The sequence below is a fragment of the Purpureocillium takamizusanense genome, chromosome 4 (genome assembly GCF_022605165.1).
Source record: "Purpureocillium takamizusanense chromosome 4, complete sequence".
NCBI lineage: Eukaryota > Fungi > Ascomycota > Sordariomycetes > Hypocreales > Ophiocordycipitaceae > Purpureocillium > Purpureocillium takamizusanense.
The window spans coordinates 2,204,953-2,218,561 of NC_063071.1; the positions used below are offsets into that span (position 1 = coordinate 2,204,953).

The window sequence follows — 13,609 nt, forward strand, 5'->3', positions numbered from 1 at the left end:
CTGGGTATGCACCCGAGGCACGAAGTGTAGTACGACAAAGAAAGTATGGCAGGCGCCAGACTGTGTTGAGTCTTGTTTTCATCGTCGTTTTTTTTTTGTTGTTTTCTTTCTTTTCTTTTTTCTTCCTTTCAGGCGAACAGGGCCATCGTTGTGCTCATCATCGTATGATGATCGCGCTGCGCTAGCTACGTATGTACAATGTTCCAAGGAAAAGAGAAGAAAAAAAAGAAAAGGCGAAGAAAGGGGGGCGTTCCGTGGCGGCGAGGCGAGAACTCCGAGTGCCGCGTGTAAGACAGAAAGAGCCGTGGAGCCCGCCGAAAACCGGGTAGCTGGGTCGGCGGCGGCGGCGGCGGCGGCGTTGGAGCGAGCTAGCGAGCAAGGACCAGCGACGACGACGACGACGACGACGACGACGACGATACCCGATCCGTGGTGGCGTTGGGATGATGGGTGGCAGGGCTCGTCGTCTGAAGGCGTTGTAGAGTTGACATGCGACTGACTGTGGGACAAAAGGGGGGGGGGGGGGGAAGAGGGGGACATCCTGGAACACCGACCGGGGTTGTCTGGTCAGGACCAGTTCAGGTCAGGCAGGTCAGATGAACGCAAGGCATCTATGCGTCCGGGCTGCGCAACAAGGAGCGCGCGGGCGGGCGCAGTGACAGGTGCCATCTTTTCCCCGTTTGCGTGTCCGCAGTCGCGTGGTTGCTGATCACGCGCGGGGCGAGTTTCACGGGGGTGAAGAAGAAGAAGAAGAAGAAGAAGAAGGAGAAGGGGCGGGCCTTCTCTTCTGCTGAATGTCTACCTACCGCCGGGAGCCTGGATGCTCTAACTACCACGCGAGGCGACGCGCGGCGAGGCGAGATCCGCCGCCGGGTGGTAGTATTCCGTGGAGCCTCCTCCTCGGACCCGACAATCTCAATCTGACGTCTTCAGCTGCGGTTCCGCTGCTGTCGTCCTCGACCGGAGAAGCAGGACCGGCTGAGTCCCGGAAAGGCCATCCCCATGCCACCACCCCCCCCCCCCTCCAAATTCAGGTGCGGTGGCGCGGATACGCGATAGGCCCTGGGCACGCAGAGGTGAGTCCCTGAGGATGCAACAGCGACAGCAGCAAGCAGGGACACTTTCCGCCGTCTGGCTCATGGTTGGACCGACTGGGTGGGTGTTTCGAAGAAGAGAAAGAGGTGGTGTGGAGTGCTATTCTTGTGTGGTTTTCTTTTGTCGTTGTCCTACCCGCCTAGAGCGGGCGGTCGTGCGCGAAATGCCTGCCTGTCGCAGCCAGGCGACCGGTAACCAAGCAAAGTAGGTACAATGGGAGGGTTGATGGGTTGGTGGGGGGAGGGCGTGTCGACCGGCATGACGACCTTTGGCTGGCCCTCAGCGCGGGGAGTGGAAGCACAAAGGAGAGCCGTTTGCGCCAATGGGGGGGTTCCCAGGGAAAGGTCTACTCCTCTGTACGACCGTGGCGGCATGTAATGTACAGTACAGTCGTTGTACAGACGTAGTCATATCTCAGGGGTCACTAAGCTGGTGGCGCCTGCGAGGCGCTCGATGGCATCGTGAGCGGCGCCAACCAGGCAAAGAGCCAGCCTGCATGACATGGCATGGGCCATGGGGGATGCCGGCTGGCACGGCGCCGCGGGATCTGCGCCGCCGCTGCTGCCCTCCTGCTTATTAGTACAGTACCACCACCAGCATGACGTGCTTCTCGGCAGGCCGGACGGCACTCCGCCAACACCAGGATGACGGATGAAGTCTCCGGCTCAAAGGTTCCCGGGAGCATCTTGGGCGGCTAAGAGTGGGCCGGCCTCCCGGGCCGCTGCGGCCTGTGCGTCTCTGGTTAGATTGAAGGCCGATTTGACGTCGCGTTGGGAAATAAATAGCTCCCTCTGTTTGTTTGGCACCGACTTACAGCAGGACGAGGCTGACGATATTGCCATGTAGTATACGTAGTACTATACCGACGCAACTATAGGTGGTGTCCGCCACTCCTCCTACTCCTCCTCCTTGACGGCAGCGCCTGGGGCCGCGTAATATGCGGCCAGCCAGATCGACGAGACCATTGGCCATCGACGGTGCTCCGTCAAACTCGAGCGACTGCCCATCTCATGCGTCGGATGCTCGCTCGTGCTTCGGGTCCTGCACTTGGCGCGGCACACACCCCGCCGCCAGGTCCAGGGCCCTGATGCTGCGCTGCCGTCCGCCCTGCCCGAGCCGCTGCCAGCTAGGTTCCCTCTGCTACGACAAGCTGAGTTGGCGCGTAACTTTACATCCGGGGCTTGTCGCGATCGTCGCCCGCCCTGCGAGAACAGCTGTTGTTGCAAGGGCTCTCGTCTCAGTCCCCGAGAAGCCGATGCCGCGAAAACAAAGTTTCGCTCATGGTGTGCTTTTTGTGCCAGTCAAACGCTTCCTTTTCCTCATGATGCGCCAGCGTGTCCGGCCCGCTGGCCGACCCAAGAGAAATCCGTGGTCCCAGACGACAGGGCTGCATATGCAGGACCACGCTTTGGGGGCGCGCTGTTCAACGAACCGTTGCGACTGGACTGACACAACCCCTGCTGTCGATCACGGCGCCTCCTCACACGGCCCCCCCCCCCCCCCTCCCCCTTACTAGATATTTTCGACGAACAGCCGCATCAGTAGTTCAAGACCCTGGCAGACGGTACATCCCGATCGGGCAAGTAAGAAGCAATGAACCACCACAGCACGGGGCTGAAGAATCCTGCTCGGGAATGCCAGGGAGCACTGGGAGAAAGCACCTTGTCCGGGATCAAACGGCGACGCTTTGCTAGTCGAGGACGAAACAGGAATTTGCAGCCGCAGAGCTTCCCGAAAAGCCCCCCTCCCCCCTTCGAAGCTGGGCTCGAAACTGCACGTACGTGTTCTGTGCGTGCGCTCTTGTCTTTCTTTTGCGGGTGTGTGTGTGTGCGCTGGCCCACCCGACACAGGGCATCATCGCCTGGACCGCGGCCCTTGACGTGTCCGCATTCCTTGATGCACCGTGATGCCTTCGCCGCCAGCTGCATATGTGCCGCGTTAGCCCCCTGTTTTAGCCAACCTCGGATCCACCTCTTGCGACACCCCAGATGGCCCCTCCTCTCCTTCAAAGCCGACGTTCGTCGCACATTGTCGAGCCGTCACTGAGCCAAGCACGGTCCGGCTGCCAGGGTCATATCAGCCCGCCCACCAACCCCTCCCCCTTGCTGTAGCATGCTTTGCCTTTGCGACGGAGAAGGGCCTGTTGCACGAGACAGGGCCATTCTTTCCGCGAATCCGGGGAGTTCGATGTGTCTTTTCGATAACTCGCACACCTCACTGCGCAAACTCGTTTCCGCTCCGCTCCTGCAGCCCTGTCCGAGAAGGAATCCGTCAGTACCGCCCTCCCTCCCTGGGGGCGGGGGGTAGGAGCCACCCGCGAACTCGCACCGCGCTCCGGATAGTTGGAAGATCCTCCCCCGTCTTCAGCCACTAGATGTTTGATGGTCGTCCAGCACGCCAAGCCTGAAAACCTTCTTCCCTCTTTCCGCTTCGTGAGTGACCGGCATGCCTCTCGCTGCTTTCTGCCCATGAGTGGCATGGCCGTTTACGACAACCAACAGTGAGAAAAGGGGGGAAAGGTAAGAATAAAGGACAATCAAAAGCGTTCTACTCCACTGTATACCTTGTAATGCCACTCCGTGCGCCATGCCTCCCAAAAAAGCATGCCAAGTCTATCCCAGATGGCGCCCCATGCTGCGGCTCGTCCTTCTATAAGCCTCGGCCCACACTGTTCAACGCCCTCGCCTTGTACCACTGAGTCATATCCAGGCATGTAGTCCGTCATGAAAGAGGGACGATGAGCATCGAGTTGTCTTTCTCTCTTAAAAAGCAAGAGTGATTCGTTGTCGTCGCGGCCGCGGCGGTGTGTCCGATGCTATGATCCCATGACGTCGCATGTTTCGAGACACCCGAGCTCCAACGCCCTGTTCATCAATGTCTTGCCTGTCCCGCAGCCTCAGTTGTCGGAGGACCGCCCAGTATACAGATATTCTCTTGCACTCGTGGAGTCCCATTATCGATCGTCCTTTCTGGAGTCAGGTTACGCCTTGCAGTTCGGTGCCCGCCGGTTGGTCGTTCGTGCTCCTATCGTCGGAAAGTCGCCCAGACAGCCTGCTTCTGGTACAATAAATCAAAGACACATTCGAATTTTGTCCACAAACAACGATGCCATCTCTGAGCGCTCAGACGTGTCCTCGGCGGCGGCTCGGCGCTGATGAATGCTCGATGCTCATCTAGCGGAGCGCACATGACCACCCCTCCAGTGGGCGACAAAGTCTGGATTTGGTTGCTTGCTGCGAAATCCGCTCGAATGGTCAACGTAAGCTCGCTGTGTCAGGCGTCGTGGGCATCGGGGCCGGGCTTCTCGATTCATCGTCGCCCGGGCGTTGCTGGAGGGCTGCTGGTGATCCTTGCCCTTTTCAAGTACAAGGAAGCGAGTTTGAGCACCGTTATTGCCGTCGTCGCGGCTATGGAGTGGCCGGGGATTTGGTCTCATCACGGTCGCCTACCCTCATTGACCATTGACTCGAAAAGATCCAAACATTCCTCGAGTGCTGCAGCAGCATCGGCTGGTTAGTTTGGCGCTGGTCGTTGGGTGTGGGCAAGGGGCTTACCGCTCTCGATCTGGTCTTCCCAGACACCATACTGATAGTCTACCAGGCCATGCCGCTCTATACCGTCACACAAGCGGATCAACTCGTCCCCCATCTTCTTGACCGTGTCCTCCGACATTAGCTTTTGACCCCTTCCGGGGGGCTGCCCAGACTCCATCATCGTTTTTTGCTGAAAAGCCAGCGCCAGCCATGCGTGGTTGAAATCATTCCAGAGCTTTATCCTCTCTTCGTGAAGATTCGCGTCGTCCTGACTTAGGCCTGTCTTAGGCGTTAGCAACGGCGTGGCAGTACACGAAACACCGGGAAGATGTACCGAGATCTGCCACCTGCGTTAAGAGCCAGTTCGAAAGGCTGAGAAGTGTCTCTGCGGCGCTTTCCAGGGAACCAGCCTTGACGTCTTGGAACACAGTTCCCAGCTGTCTCTGGTAATTCATCCACTTCTCTTCCAAGCCCGTGTCGTGGTATTCGTGATTCTCGGACGCCCCAACACCAGCAGCCGGCTGTTGCATGGCGGTGACGTTGGAGATACCCCCGCCGTAGCCGACGGGTGCGTTACTTTGCTGATACAGGCCTGACGAGCTTGAGCCGTGGCCGCTAGCCTGTTGCAAACTCGAAGACGGCGCGGAGCCTGCATCTGAGCTACCAAAGTACGTCGAGGCGACGTCCGAGGTCATCATCTGCATTGCCGCTTGCTGACGCTGGGCGAACTGCTGTGTGTCGTAGACGGGTGTGCTCGGCTGCGCAACGTTGTACATCATCATCCCAGCGCTGTAGCTGCCGAAGCCTTGATTTTGCCCGCGCGAGTCTGGCCCGTAGTCTTGACCGTAAGACATGGCTGTCGTCGACATGTTTGGCGTCGAGAATGCGGTTTGCGATTCCTGATAGTACGAGCTGTAGTTGTTGGCGACGCCCATGCTTCGTGGCGTCGAGGGATCCGTAGCAAGCGGCGCTGGGCGGAACCTCTCCGACGTGCCACCTGCGATGGCGCTGCTGTGGGTGATTGGGTCTTGGTGCGGGTATCTCAAGTTCGACGTGTGACGGGCAGGCGCTTCATTCTGCCTCCTCCTTCGACTGGGGTCATCCATGCCCCGGGGCGCGGTCCTCGGTATGCAGACAGCCCGGCTTTAAAGCCTGCACTGTACGTCTGCGCCGCTGGGGCCGAGGAAATGGTCGGTACCGCCGCGGCCAATCCCACTGCCCTTGTTTTTGGCGACCGCGAAGACTCGGTGCAGGTGGGCTTCAGAGAGGAGGCCCGATAGTGGCGACCGTGTAGTTGTGTGGTGAAGTGAGCTTTCGCGATGTTTTCCCGTGGATGCTGGTAAGCAAGGCGCGAAGGTCGCGTTTGAGACGCCCTTATGAAGAGTCGCCAAGTGGTGAGATGGCCGTGAAAGCAAACGCGGGACCAGTGTCCTAGCTCCCAAGCCCGTTGTTATGCGTCGTGTTGGTCTACACGCGCCGACGCCGTGTCTGAAATGCAGCAATGTCCTGCGCAGTTATACGACCTCCGGCGCTTGTCGAAAGATGGAGCAGTGCTTAGAGATGAAAATGTCTGGGCAGTGATTGCCGAGTGGTCCGGCTGCCCTTTCAATAAAGACTTTGGCGGAGCAAGGCGTGTGGTGATTCATGCCTTGGTGGACGGCATGAAATGAGCGACCGAGATAGATGTAGAGTCCCACAGAAAGCCACCTAATGGCGTCTACGAGGCTTCCAAGTTGTACTTGTAGCAAGGTGGGTGGTGAGAAGCTGCCGAAGTGTACTTGTCAGAGCTGGTGGGAGTCACGAGTCGTGCTGGGAGGATCCTGGGACAGTCCATGCAGCGCCGCCCCAGCATGACAAGTCGCCCCTGCCCGATCTGCTGGGGCTGTTTAAAGAAAGCCGCACCAGGGTCTCAGTGGCTGGCGAAGCTGCTGCGAGTCAGGCTGTCGTCTGCTGGCTCTTGATTACCTTCACTGGGTGTAGGAGAGGGAGGACTTTGGACAGGACGGCCCTGATTATAAGGTCCCCTCGATTCAGCCAGGCAGACAAAGGTGTGGAGCTGCAAGGAAGAAGCAACAAGAGGCCGTGTGCGTAAACACAGCGACATGCGTGGCGACAGTTGGAGAGGCGCTCGTGTCTTATACACCAACGGCCCGGGGGCATATCTGGGTCCCACAAAGGTAAAGGTCGGCGGCCGTTTACTGTTTGCGAAGTCCGCGCGTGTGCCAAAGACGAGGCCAGTGGGCCGGGAGAAAGCATTCTAAGACCCGACACGGGGGAGTGATGGCTGACCAAGACACCACCTTGGTACTACTTGTGCCAGGACACCTTGACAGCCTTGAACATGAGACTGAGCAGGGGCAGCGTCCGGACGTCTTTCTGAGGGGCTGGCCGCTGTCCTGCAGTGTTTCGAGCTGAGGGCAGGCCTACCCGATAGTAAAGGCCATCTTCACCGTGCTGTCGACGACACTAATGATAGAAGGTTTGGTTCCGGTCCGCGTTGGGCCGATTCGACCTTGCATCGCGGCGCCCTGCAGGCCTTGGGCCAGCCCCGTCCAGGCAAGATTTGGAAGCAGTACCGGGGGTGATGGGCCATCTGAGGCAGAGTGGTCACGGCTTGCAAACTCTTTGGAGCCGACAGGGCAGAGCTAAGACGGAGGAGGAAGGGGGTCGGGTTGCCAGCCGCGCCTCAGGGCGGACAGTCCCGGATGGTCGTCAGGTACATACTACATGCTCGCCCCGGAACGTGAGCAGTGGCCCTCTGCATCGTGCCTGGTCGAGACAGCCAAGGCACTGGCTGGGATTCGGCACCCGTCGATGCCCAGCTGGGCTTGTTCCCTCAATGCAAATGGAGATCGCTGAGACGTGACCTTCTCAGTAACAAGGTCCGTGTGGCTGTCGCCGTATGGAGTGCTTCGTACTTCGTACACACTCTTGTGAAAAAGAATGGGGAGAGAGATGGAAAGGACGGAAGTTGGTGGGGTGTTATTCCGTCAAGGGAGGGGGGGGGGAGGGGTGTTGTTCTGTAACAGGGTACGAGGACGCCGTCCGTCCCTTGGGGTGCGGGACTGGCCCCAGGTACGAAGTACCGAGCCCAGCCAAGCCCAGCCCAGCCCAGCCCAGCCAGTCCAGGGCCTGAAGTCGCTTCGCCAACGCGCCTCTCACAGGGCTTTTGCAGCGGCCCGCGTGGTTTGAGACAGCGCCCCTGCCATGCCTTTGCCTGAACAGTTGGTGACATTGAAACGGAATGTGGCGGGTCGACATCTTTGACAATGCTTGGGTGACCGAGAAGGACCCGGGACGGTTGTAAACAATTCCGTTGCGGGCAGGACACCAGAATCATGTCCGAAGGCCCCAAGTCTCGAGTTCTGGTCAAGACTGTCCGGCGCACGCAGCACTCCGCCGCGCTCGTGATGGCTGTCCCGTTCGGCGCGCCAGCAACGGGCGGGCTCGTCAACGGTCAGATTGGTTGGTCGGCAGCCCACGAAGGGGAATGGCGTTAAACATTTGCAGGGAGGCGTCTGATTAGCAATGGGGCCAGAGTTGTGGTGGCGGTCCCAAGAGCCTGGGATCGAATGCCACTGGGCGAATCAATGAGAAGGGGTCGTGTTCTTGACCGTGCCCTAGCAGCCGGCCCTGTGAGAAAAGGGTCGCGTCGCAAACGCAAATTCGGCCGGCAGGCCAGAAGCAAGCCACAGAGACCAGGGCATATAAGACAGCAAGCCATTGGTCTAACGTCCCTCGGTGCGGAAAGCAAACTGGGAGGAAACAGCAGAATAAAAATCGAGAAGCCGAAAAATCACGGCCGGCTTTGGCAAAACGGGATTCCGGTGAACTGCTGGCGAGCGTTGCCATCGACAGCTGGGCGGGGGCGCGAAGAAAGCTTAGATGCGAGCCAAGAACAGGGGGGGGTGGGTGAGGCTGTTGCCCAGTCCTGGGCGAAATGACCTGATGATGCGTGTAAGCGCTGTCGATGAGCAACGGCAAGCAACACGGGTCGATGCTGGTGCCCAACAAATGCCCCAGTCGGCACTGGGGTAGTGACTTTGGTTTGACGCAGCGGGATGGATGCAACGGCAAACAGGTTTGCAATCAAACGGCGCGCCCCTGGCTGCCCGACGTCCCAAGCGACGGGCAAGGCTGTCGATGACTTTTGGCACCCGAGCTGGAGAGGCTGTGCCGAGCTGGGCGGCCGGGTGTAAGAAACCCTTGATGCGCGATCTCGCCTCGAACCAGAATACGCACTAATTAGCATGCCATTCTGCAAGCTCACGGAGCCGGCAATTGAGACCCGAGCCCAGCGAGAGCTGCGTAACGGCCGAGGGATCGCCTGCAGGGCTGGTGGTCCAGGTACCTAGTAGGGACTAGCGGCTCGCGCGATTCAAGCGTTCGTGGAGGGTACCTGTCCAGCCATGTCAGCGTCATTGTCCCTGCCGGACGACAGGAACCTGGGAAGCCCGAGAGGATAGCATGCCCGACAAAGGCAAGACGCCGCCGCTGCCACCGCCGCTATATGGGACTACATGTTGCGCCGGCCGAAGGAAATCCGGCAGCGTGGACGTGTGGCACCTTGTCGATCAGGGGAAGTCCAACAAGAGCAATACTTGGAGATTTGGCGTCGACTAGTGATTGCCATCCTCAGCGCTCCCGGACAATACCGGAGCATTGCATCAATCGCGTTCATGTCGACGCCTTGTAGCGCAGCGCAGCGCAGACGTGCGCCATGCACGTCGAATACGAGTGTTTCGTCAATGCTGCGGCAGGATCAGCCTCCTTGGCCGACTCATCAAGCGAAGCCTTTGTTCGTCCAGCGCGGGGGGCTGCTTTGCTGTGGGGCCAGAGCAGGAAAACCTGCAGACAAAGACAAGCAACCTTCTTTTGGCGATTTTTTTTTTTTCCTGTTCAATAACATGCTCGTTGACACACCCCAGCAGCTTGAGGCATGCCTGCGTCTCGGCGGCAATGAACGCCCGGAAACTTCAGCGTAGCGGCAAGTGTGCCTTTGAAGTTTCGATACAGCGGGTCGTCATAGCGCGTTTGTGCGGAAAGATGTCCACGACCCGCCGAGTGCCGGACGGCGAGGCCTGATACCTGGGGCCGCGTCGCCATTGTCTCGCGAGGAAAGCCGTTGTTGGTAGGCTTGAGGAAAGACGGGGGGGGCCGTGTTCCATGTTGTGGGCGTGCGTTGGGAAACCTAAAGCTCACGTGCCGGGGCTATGGGATTGTGTGGATGTACCTCAATACTATAAGGTAAGTAGACACCTTAGGTACCTAGGTAGTATATACCTGCCTTGTAGGCACCATACGAAGTACCCACCTTAGTGAGTCTCTGTTGGTGATGCAGAGCAAGGAGGCAGCCACCGCAAAGCAGGAGTAGGAAGGAACGACACAACACAACACAAGGAGACAGCAGTCTGACCAATGCTAGCGGCGACACCAGCTTCCTTGTTGCTTCATACCTAGGTAATGCTGGGGAGTTATGTATTTCCCCGGTTTCAATGCACATTTAGGGTATGCTTGCGCCCGACGCTTCGTCCGTTCGTAGGACGAACGATACCCTGTCCTGGCTGACGGGTTCTGATATGCGACGGCGACAATTGGCCCCCAAGCCTAGCTTGAGCACGCCCAGCGCGTACGTATACATACATGCCTAGCCTTGAGATGGGCAATATCTGCTACGATGACCACGAATGCCAGCAGTGTCACCATGGCGCGTCAAGCCCCCACCACGATTTGCTATGAGACGGACTTGTCGGCGCGGGTGCGGCTATGCACGCACGCACGCACGCACGCACACACGCCGCACCGCCAGGCACAGGAGAAAGAGAAGAAGAGGCTTGCGTCTCATCCCCGCCTGGCTGCCATGCGTAAGAGCACACCCCCTTCCCCCGTTGGGCGCCATTGACGCGCATGGCAGTCGAATCATGCTGCTGCTAGTGCATACTGGGTTCCGTACCCGCCGTTGGAGATGCGCAACATCGGCGCCAGCGTTCCACCAGGAGCCGACTGGACTGCATGGCCTTGCTGGCGGCGCCACGCGACAGAGAATCCGAGTGCCCAATCGCCAGGCTTCCCGACACATTCAGCCACCGGGGCGTGACGGACAACGTCCATGTTCAACACACTGCTGCGCATCCAGAACTCGCGGTGCGTGCTCAGCATTGCGCAGCGCGCGCAATGTGCTCGGCTCATCGGGCATAACCAAGTACAGCACTGTAAGTCAGTATACTGTACGTGGAATTTTGGGAACCAACGCACTAATGTTCTATAGTTGTACAGCTATTGAAAGGGGCCGATCGATGAGGTGCATGATCTGGCCGTGGAAACCATGCGGCGCAGAGTTTGGTCCGGTCAATCTTGGCCGACGGCCCACGGGCCCCCTGACCATTCGGGGCCTCGACTTGCGGCCACTCGACGAGCCTCGCTCGGCCTTTTTCAGCCTCGTGGACGGAAATGGGGGATCATGACGTCCACCCACTCGCTGCTTAGGACGGCACTAGGGGTGGGTAGCTGACGATCAAGGCGAGTGGACCGGGACACGGAACGCGCTCCTCCACCGCGGTCTAGGTTGTCTTTGTCTCGCGTCCCCGCCGCCGGCGGTATCCCACATGGCTCCGTGTTCCCCGTTCTCGGCCTTGGCTACCGACCGACCTGCGCGGCTACGGACCATGTTTCGTTGCGGCTACTGATACGTGCACCATATGATACAGTATGCGTCGCTTCAGGCTTCACCATTGTGGTAATGCCCAACCGGCGAGTGAGAAGTGCATTTGCGACGAGACGTTGCCATGCTGTCCAATATCCCAAACGCATCGAGACAACCGCATACGTAGTTCCGACGGCGCAGACTCCAGGGGCAATGCCTGATTCGCACGACAGCCAAGTTTGGGCCTCCCAGGGCCGTCCCGCTTTCACTTTGTACGTACAAAACTACGCACGAGCAGTAGTAGGTAGTGAATGAACGGAAGGCGGCGCCTTCTAGAAGCCCGCTATGGATCCACATCGTCAATGCATCCACGATTGCCCTTGCACTCGGCATGCCCGATCGAATTGAAACACAATGGGCGCCTTCACATGGCCGACCACACAGCCCGGCCATCGCCGTCTTGTGGCTTTGGGCGCCGTTGTGCGCCCATGCGCCTCTTGCCCCCCCCTTCAGTGCAGGACAGGTTTCGCAAGCTTTGCCGCATTGCTGGTGACTTGTTCGATCTGATCCTCAAATGTCAAACATAACCCGGTCTATCCTACAACGGCCTGGGGCTAACCGCCAAGAGTGTTGCGTCGACAAGGGTTAGGGCAAATTCGCAGCGCAGCGCAGAGGGCAAGTCTCCGCTGTTCTAGAATCGGCCTCGAAGTCTGGGGTCAAACGTCCGGAAGTCAATGCAACCCCGGCTGGATTGTATTCCATGTTCAGCTAATGCTAGGCTGGGGAACTCGTCAGCGGTGACAGATTTAATTGACCTGTGCCGCAGCGCCCGTGGAGAAGGAGACCAACAAAGGACTCTCGGTCGCGTCCTCGCCCCAAACCCGTCGCGTCGAGATGATTGTGGAGCATCAGCAGCACTGCAGCCAAGGGCATCATGAGCCCCTGCAACGCGGCTCCAAGTGCAAACATCACGCTCATGTATAGCTACTCCTACAACGGTGATATGGTACAGACGGCCGCCACGATTGCCCTGGTTCATAAGCCTACTGACCCAGGCTTGAGCAAGTTCTTCGCTTGGCCAAGCCAACACCAAGAATTGAGCCATGTCTTCCTCCGATCAACGCTTAACCCAAGCAGGCATCTTCCGGGCCTTAACACGACCGTGCTTCTTTCTCTCAACGGTCCTCGGATCTCTCGTGATGCAGCCGGCTGATGGGGTGAGGCGTTAGCGATAGATTCAGATTGCCTTTGGAGCAGCGGGTGATGCAAATGCTCACCTTTTCTTAGAGCCGGTTTGAGGGCTGGTTCATGAACAAGGAGTGCTTTGGCAACGGCCAGAGTGATAGCTTCTGCTTGGCCGGTTGTTCCGCCCCCTTCCACGAGCACCCACACGTTGTACTTGTCGAGTCTTTCAGTCGCAGTTAGTGCCCACACAGCGCTTTCGCGGTCATGGACACGTCCAAACGCCTCGCTGAGCGTCTTTCCATTCACCAATACCTCTCCGGTGCCTTCAACAACGAAGGCCCGAGCGGTGGACTCTTTCCTCTTCCCCACCCCGATAGCACGGCCAAACTTGTCGATTGAGATTGGGTGCGGCACGTTCGCGAAAGGATCGATGTCTCTAGAGATGTCTTGAAGCGCCAATTTCACCTCGACTGGCCGGAGCGTTGGCTCAATGATGTTGAGGCGCTTGGCCAGTCGCATGACCTTTGCGTAGTGGGATGCCTTGACGGGCTCACCCATTTGCGATCGTATTTCCAGCAGCTTCGTCCAGGGAACTGGCGGGGCCTGATTCGGTGATACGGTCGGGAGGTGGTGGTATTTGGTTAAGAGGTTCGAGAGGCGGATATAAAGGTCGTTGAACTGGGGTTCCCTGGAGAAGTACGAAGGCGTCGCTGGCACGGTGCGGGCGTGTGTAATGCCCTGGAATGGGATCTGAACAGGCTCAATCAAGTCCGTCTCGGCACTTGCATCTTGAATCGGTAACTGTGTCGATATGGCTCTGATGCATGGCGGTGAAGTCGGCTGTTGTTGCCAGACCGCCTGGCGCCATTGAACGCCTAGGAATTGCCTTTGACATCTCGAGTGGCGGAGCCAGCTTGCCACGTTGGCCATGATGGGGGTAGGGCACCGACAGCCGGCGGATGGTGCTGTCGCTCGTCGTGGAAGATGGACCCGTGATATCGCGACGGCCAGAAAATCTTCCCCTTGGCTGTCTCCAGCTCCTGTGCCACAGCAGTGGTTAGCATGAATCACGTGGAGATAAGATAATGAGCCCGAGAAACGGCCAGCCACCAGCCACAGCTCGTTCTGTTGCTTGGGCCACGCTCGCGCGGGG

At 58.6% G+C, this 13,609-nt stretch overlaps 2 protein-coding genes across 2 annotated transcripts; both read right to left on the bottom strand.

The window, feature by feature from the left end:
* Positions 1-4,530: 4,530 nt before the first annotated feature.
* Positions 4,531-5,734, bottom strand: JDV02_005313 (uncharacterized protein; the record flags this gene model as incomplete). The annotated part of the gene is made up of 3 exons (XM_047986596.1): positions 4,531-4,589; positions 4,650-4,907; positions 4,963-5,734. 3 exons carry the CDS (start codon positions 5,732-5,734, stop codon positions 4,531-4,533), a joined length of 1,089 nt encoding a protein of 362 aa, XP_047842578.1.
* Positions 5,735-12,134: 6,400 nt separating this feature from the next.
* Positions 12,135-13,453, bottom strand: MRPS9 (37S ribosomal protein S9, mitochondrial). The gene is made up of 2 exons (XM_047986597.1): positions 12,549-13,453; positions 12,135-12,480 (listed from the first exon to the last, which is right to left on the bottom strand). The coding sequence occupies exons 1-2, from the start codon at positions 13,384-13,386 to the stop codon at positions 12,389-12,391; spliced, it is 930 nt and encodes a 309-aa protein (XP_047842579.1). The 5' UTR covers positions 13,387-13,453; the 3' UTR covers positions 12,135-12,388.
* Between the last annotated feature and the right edge of the window lie 156 nt (positions 13,454-13,609).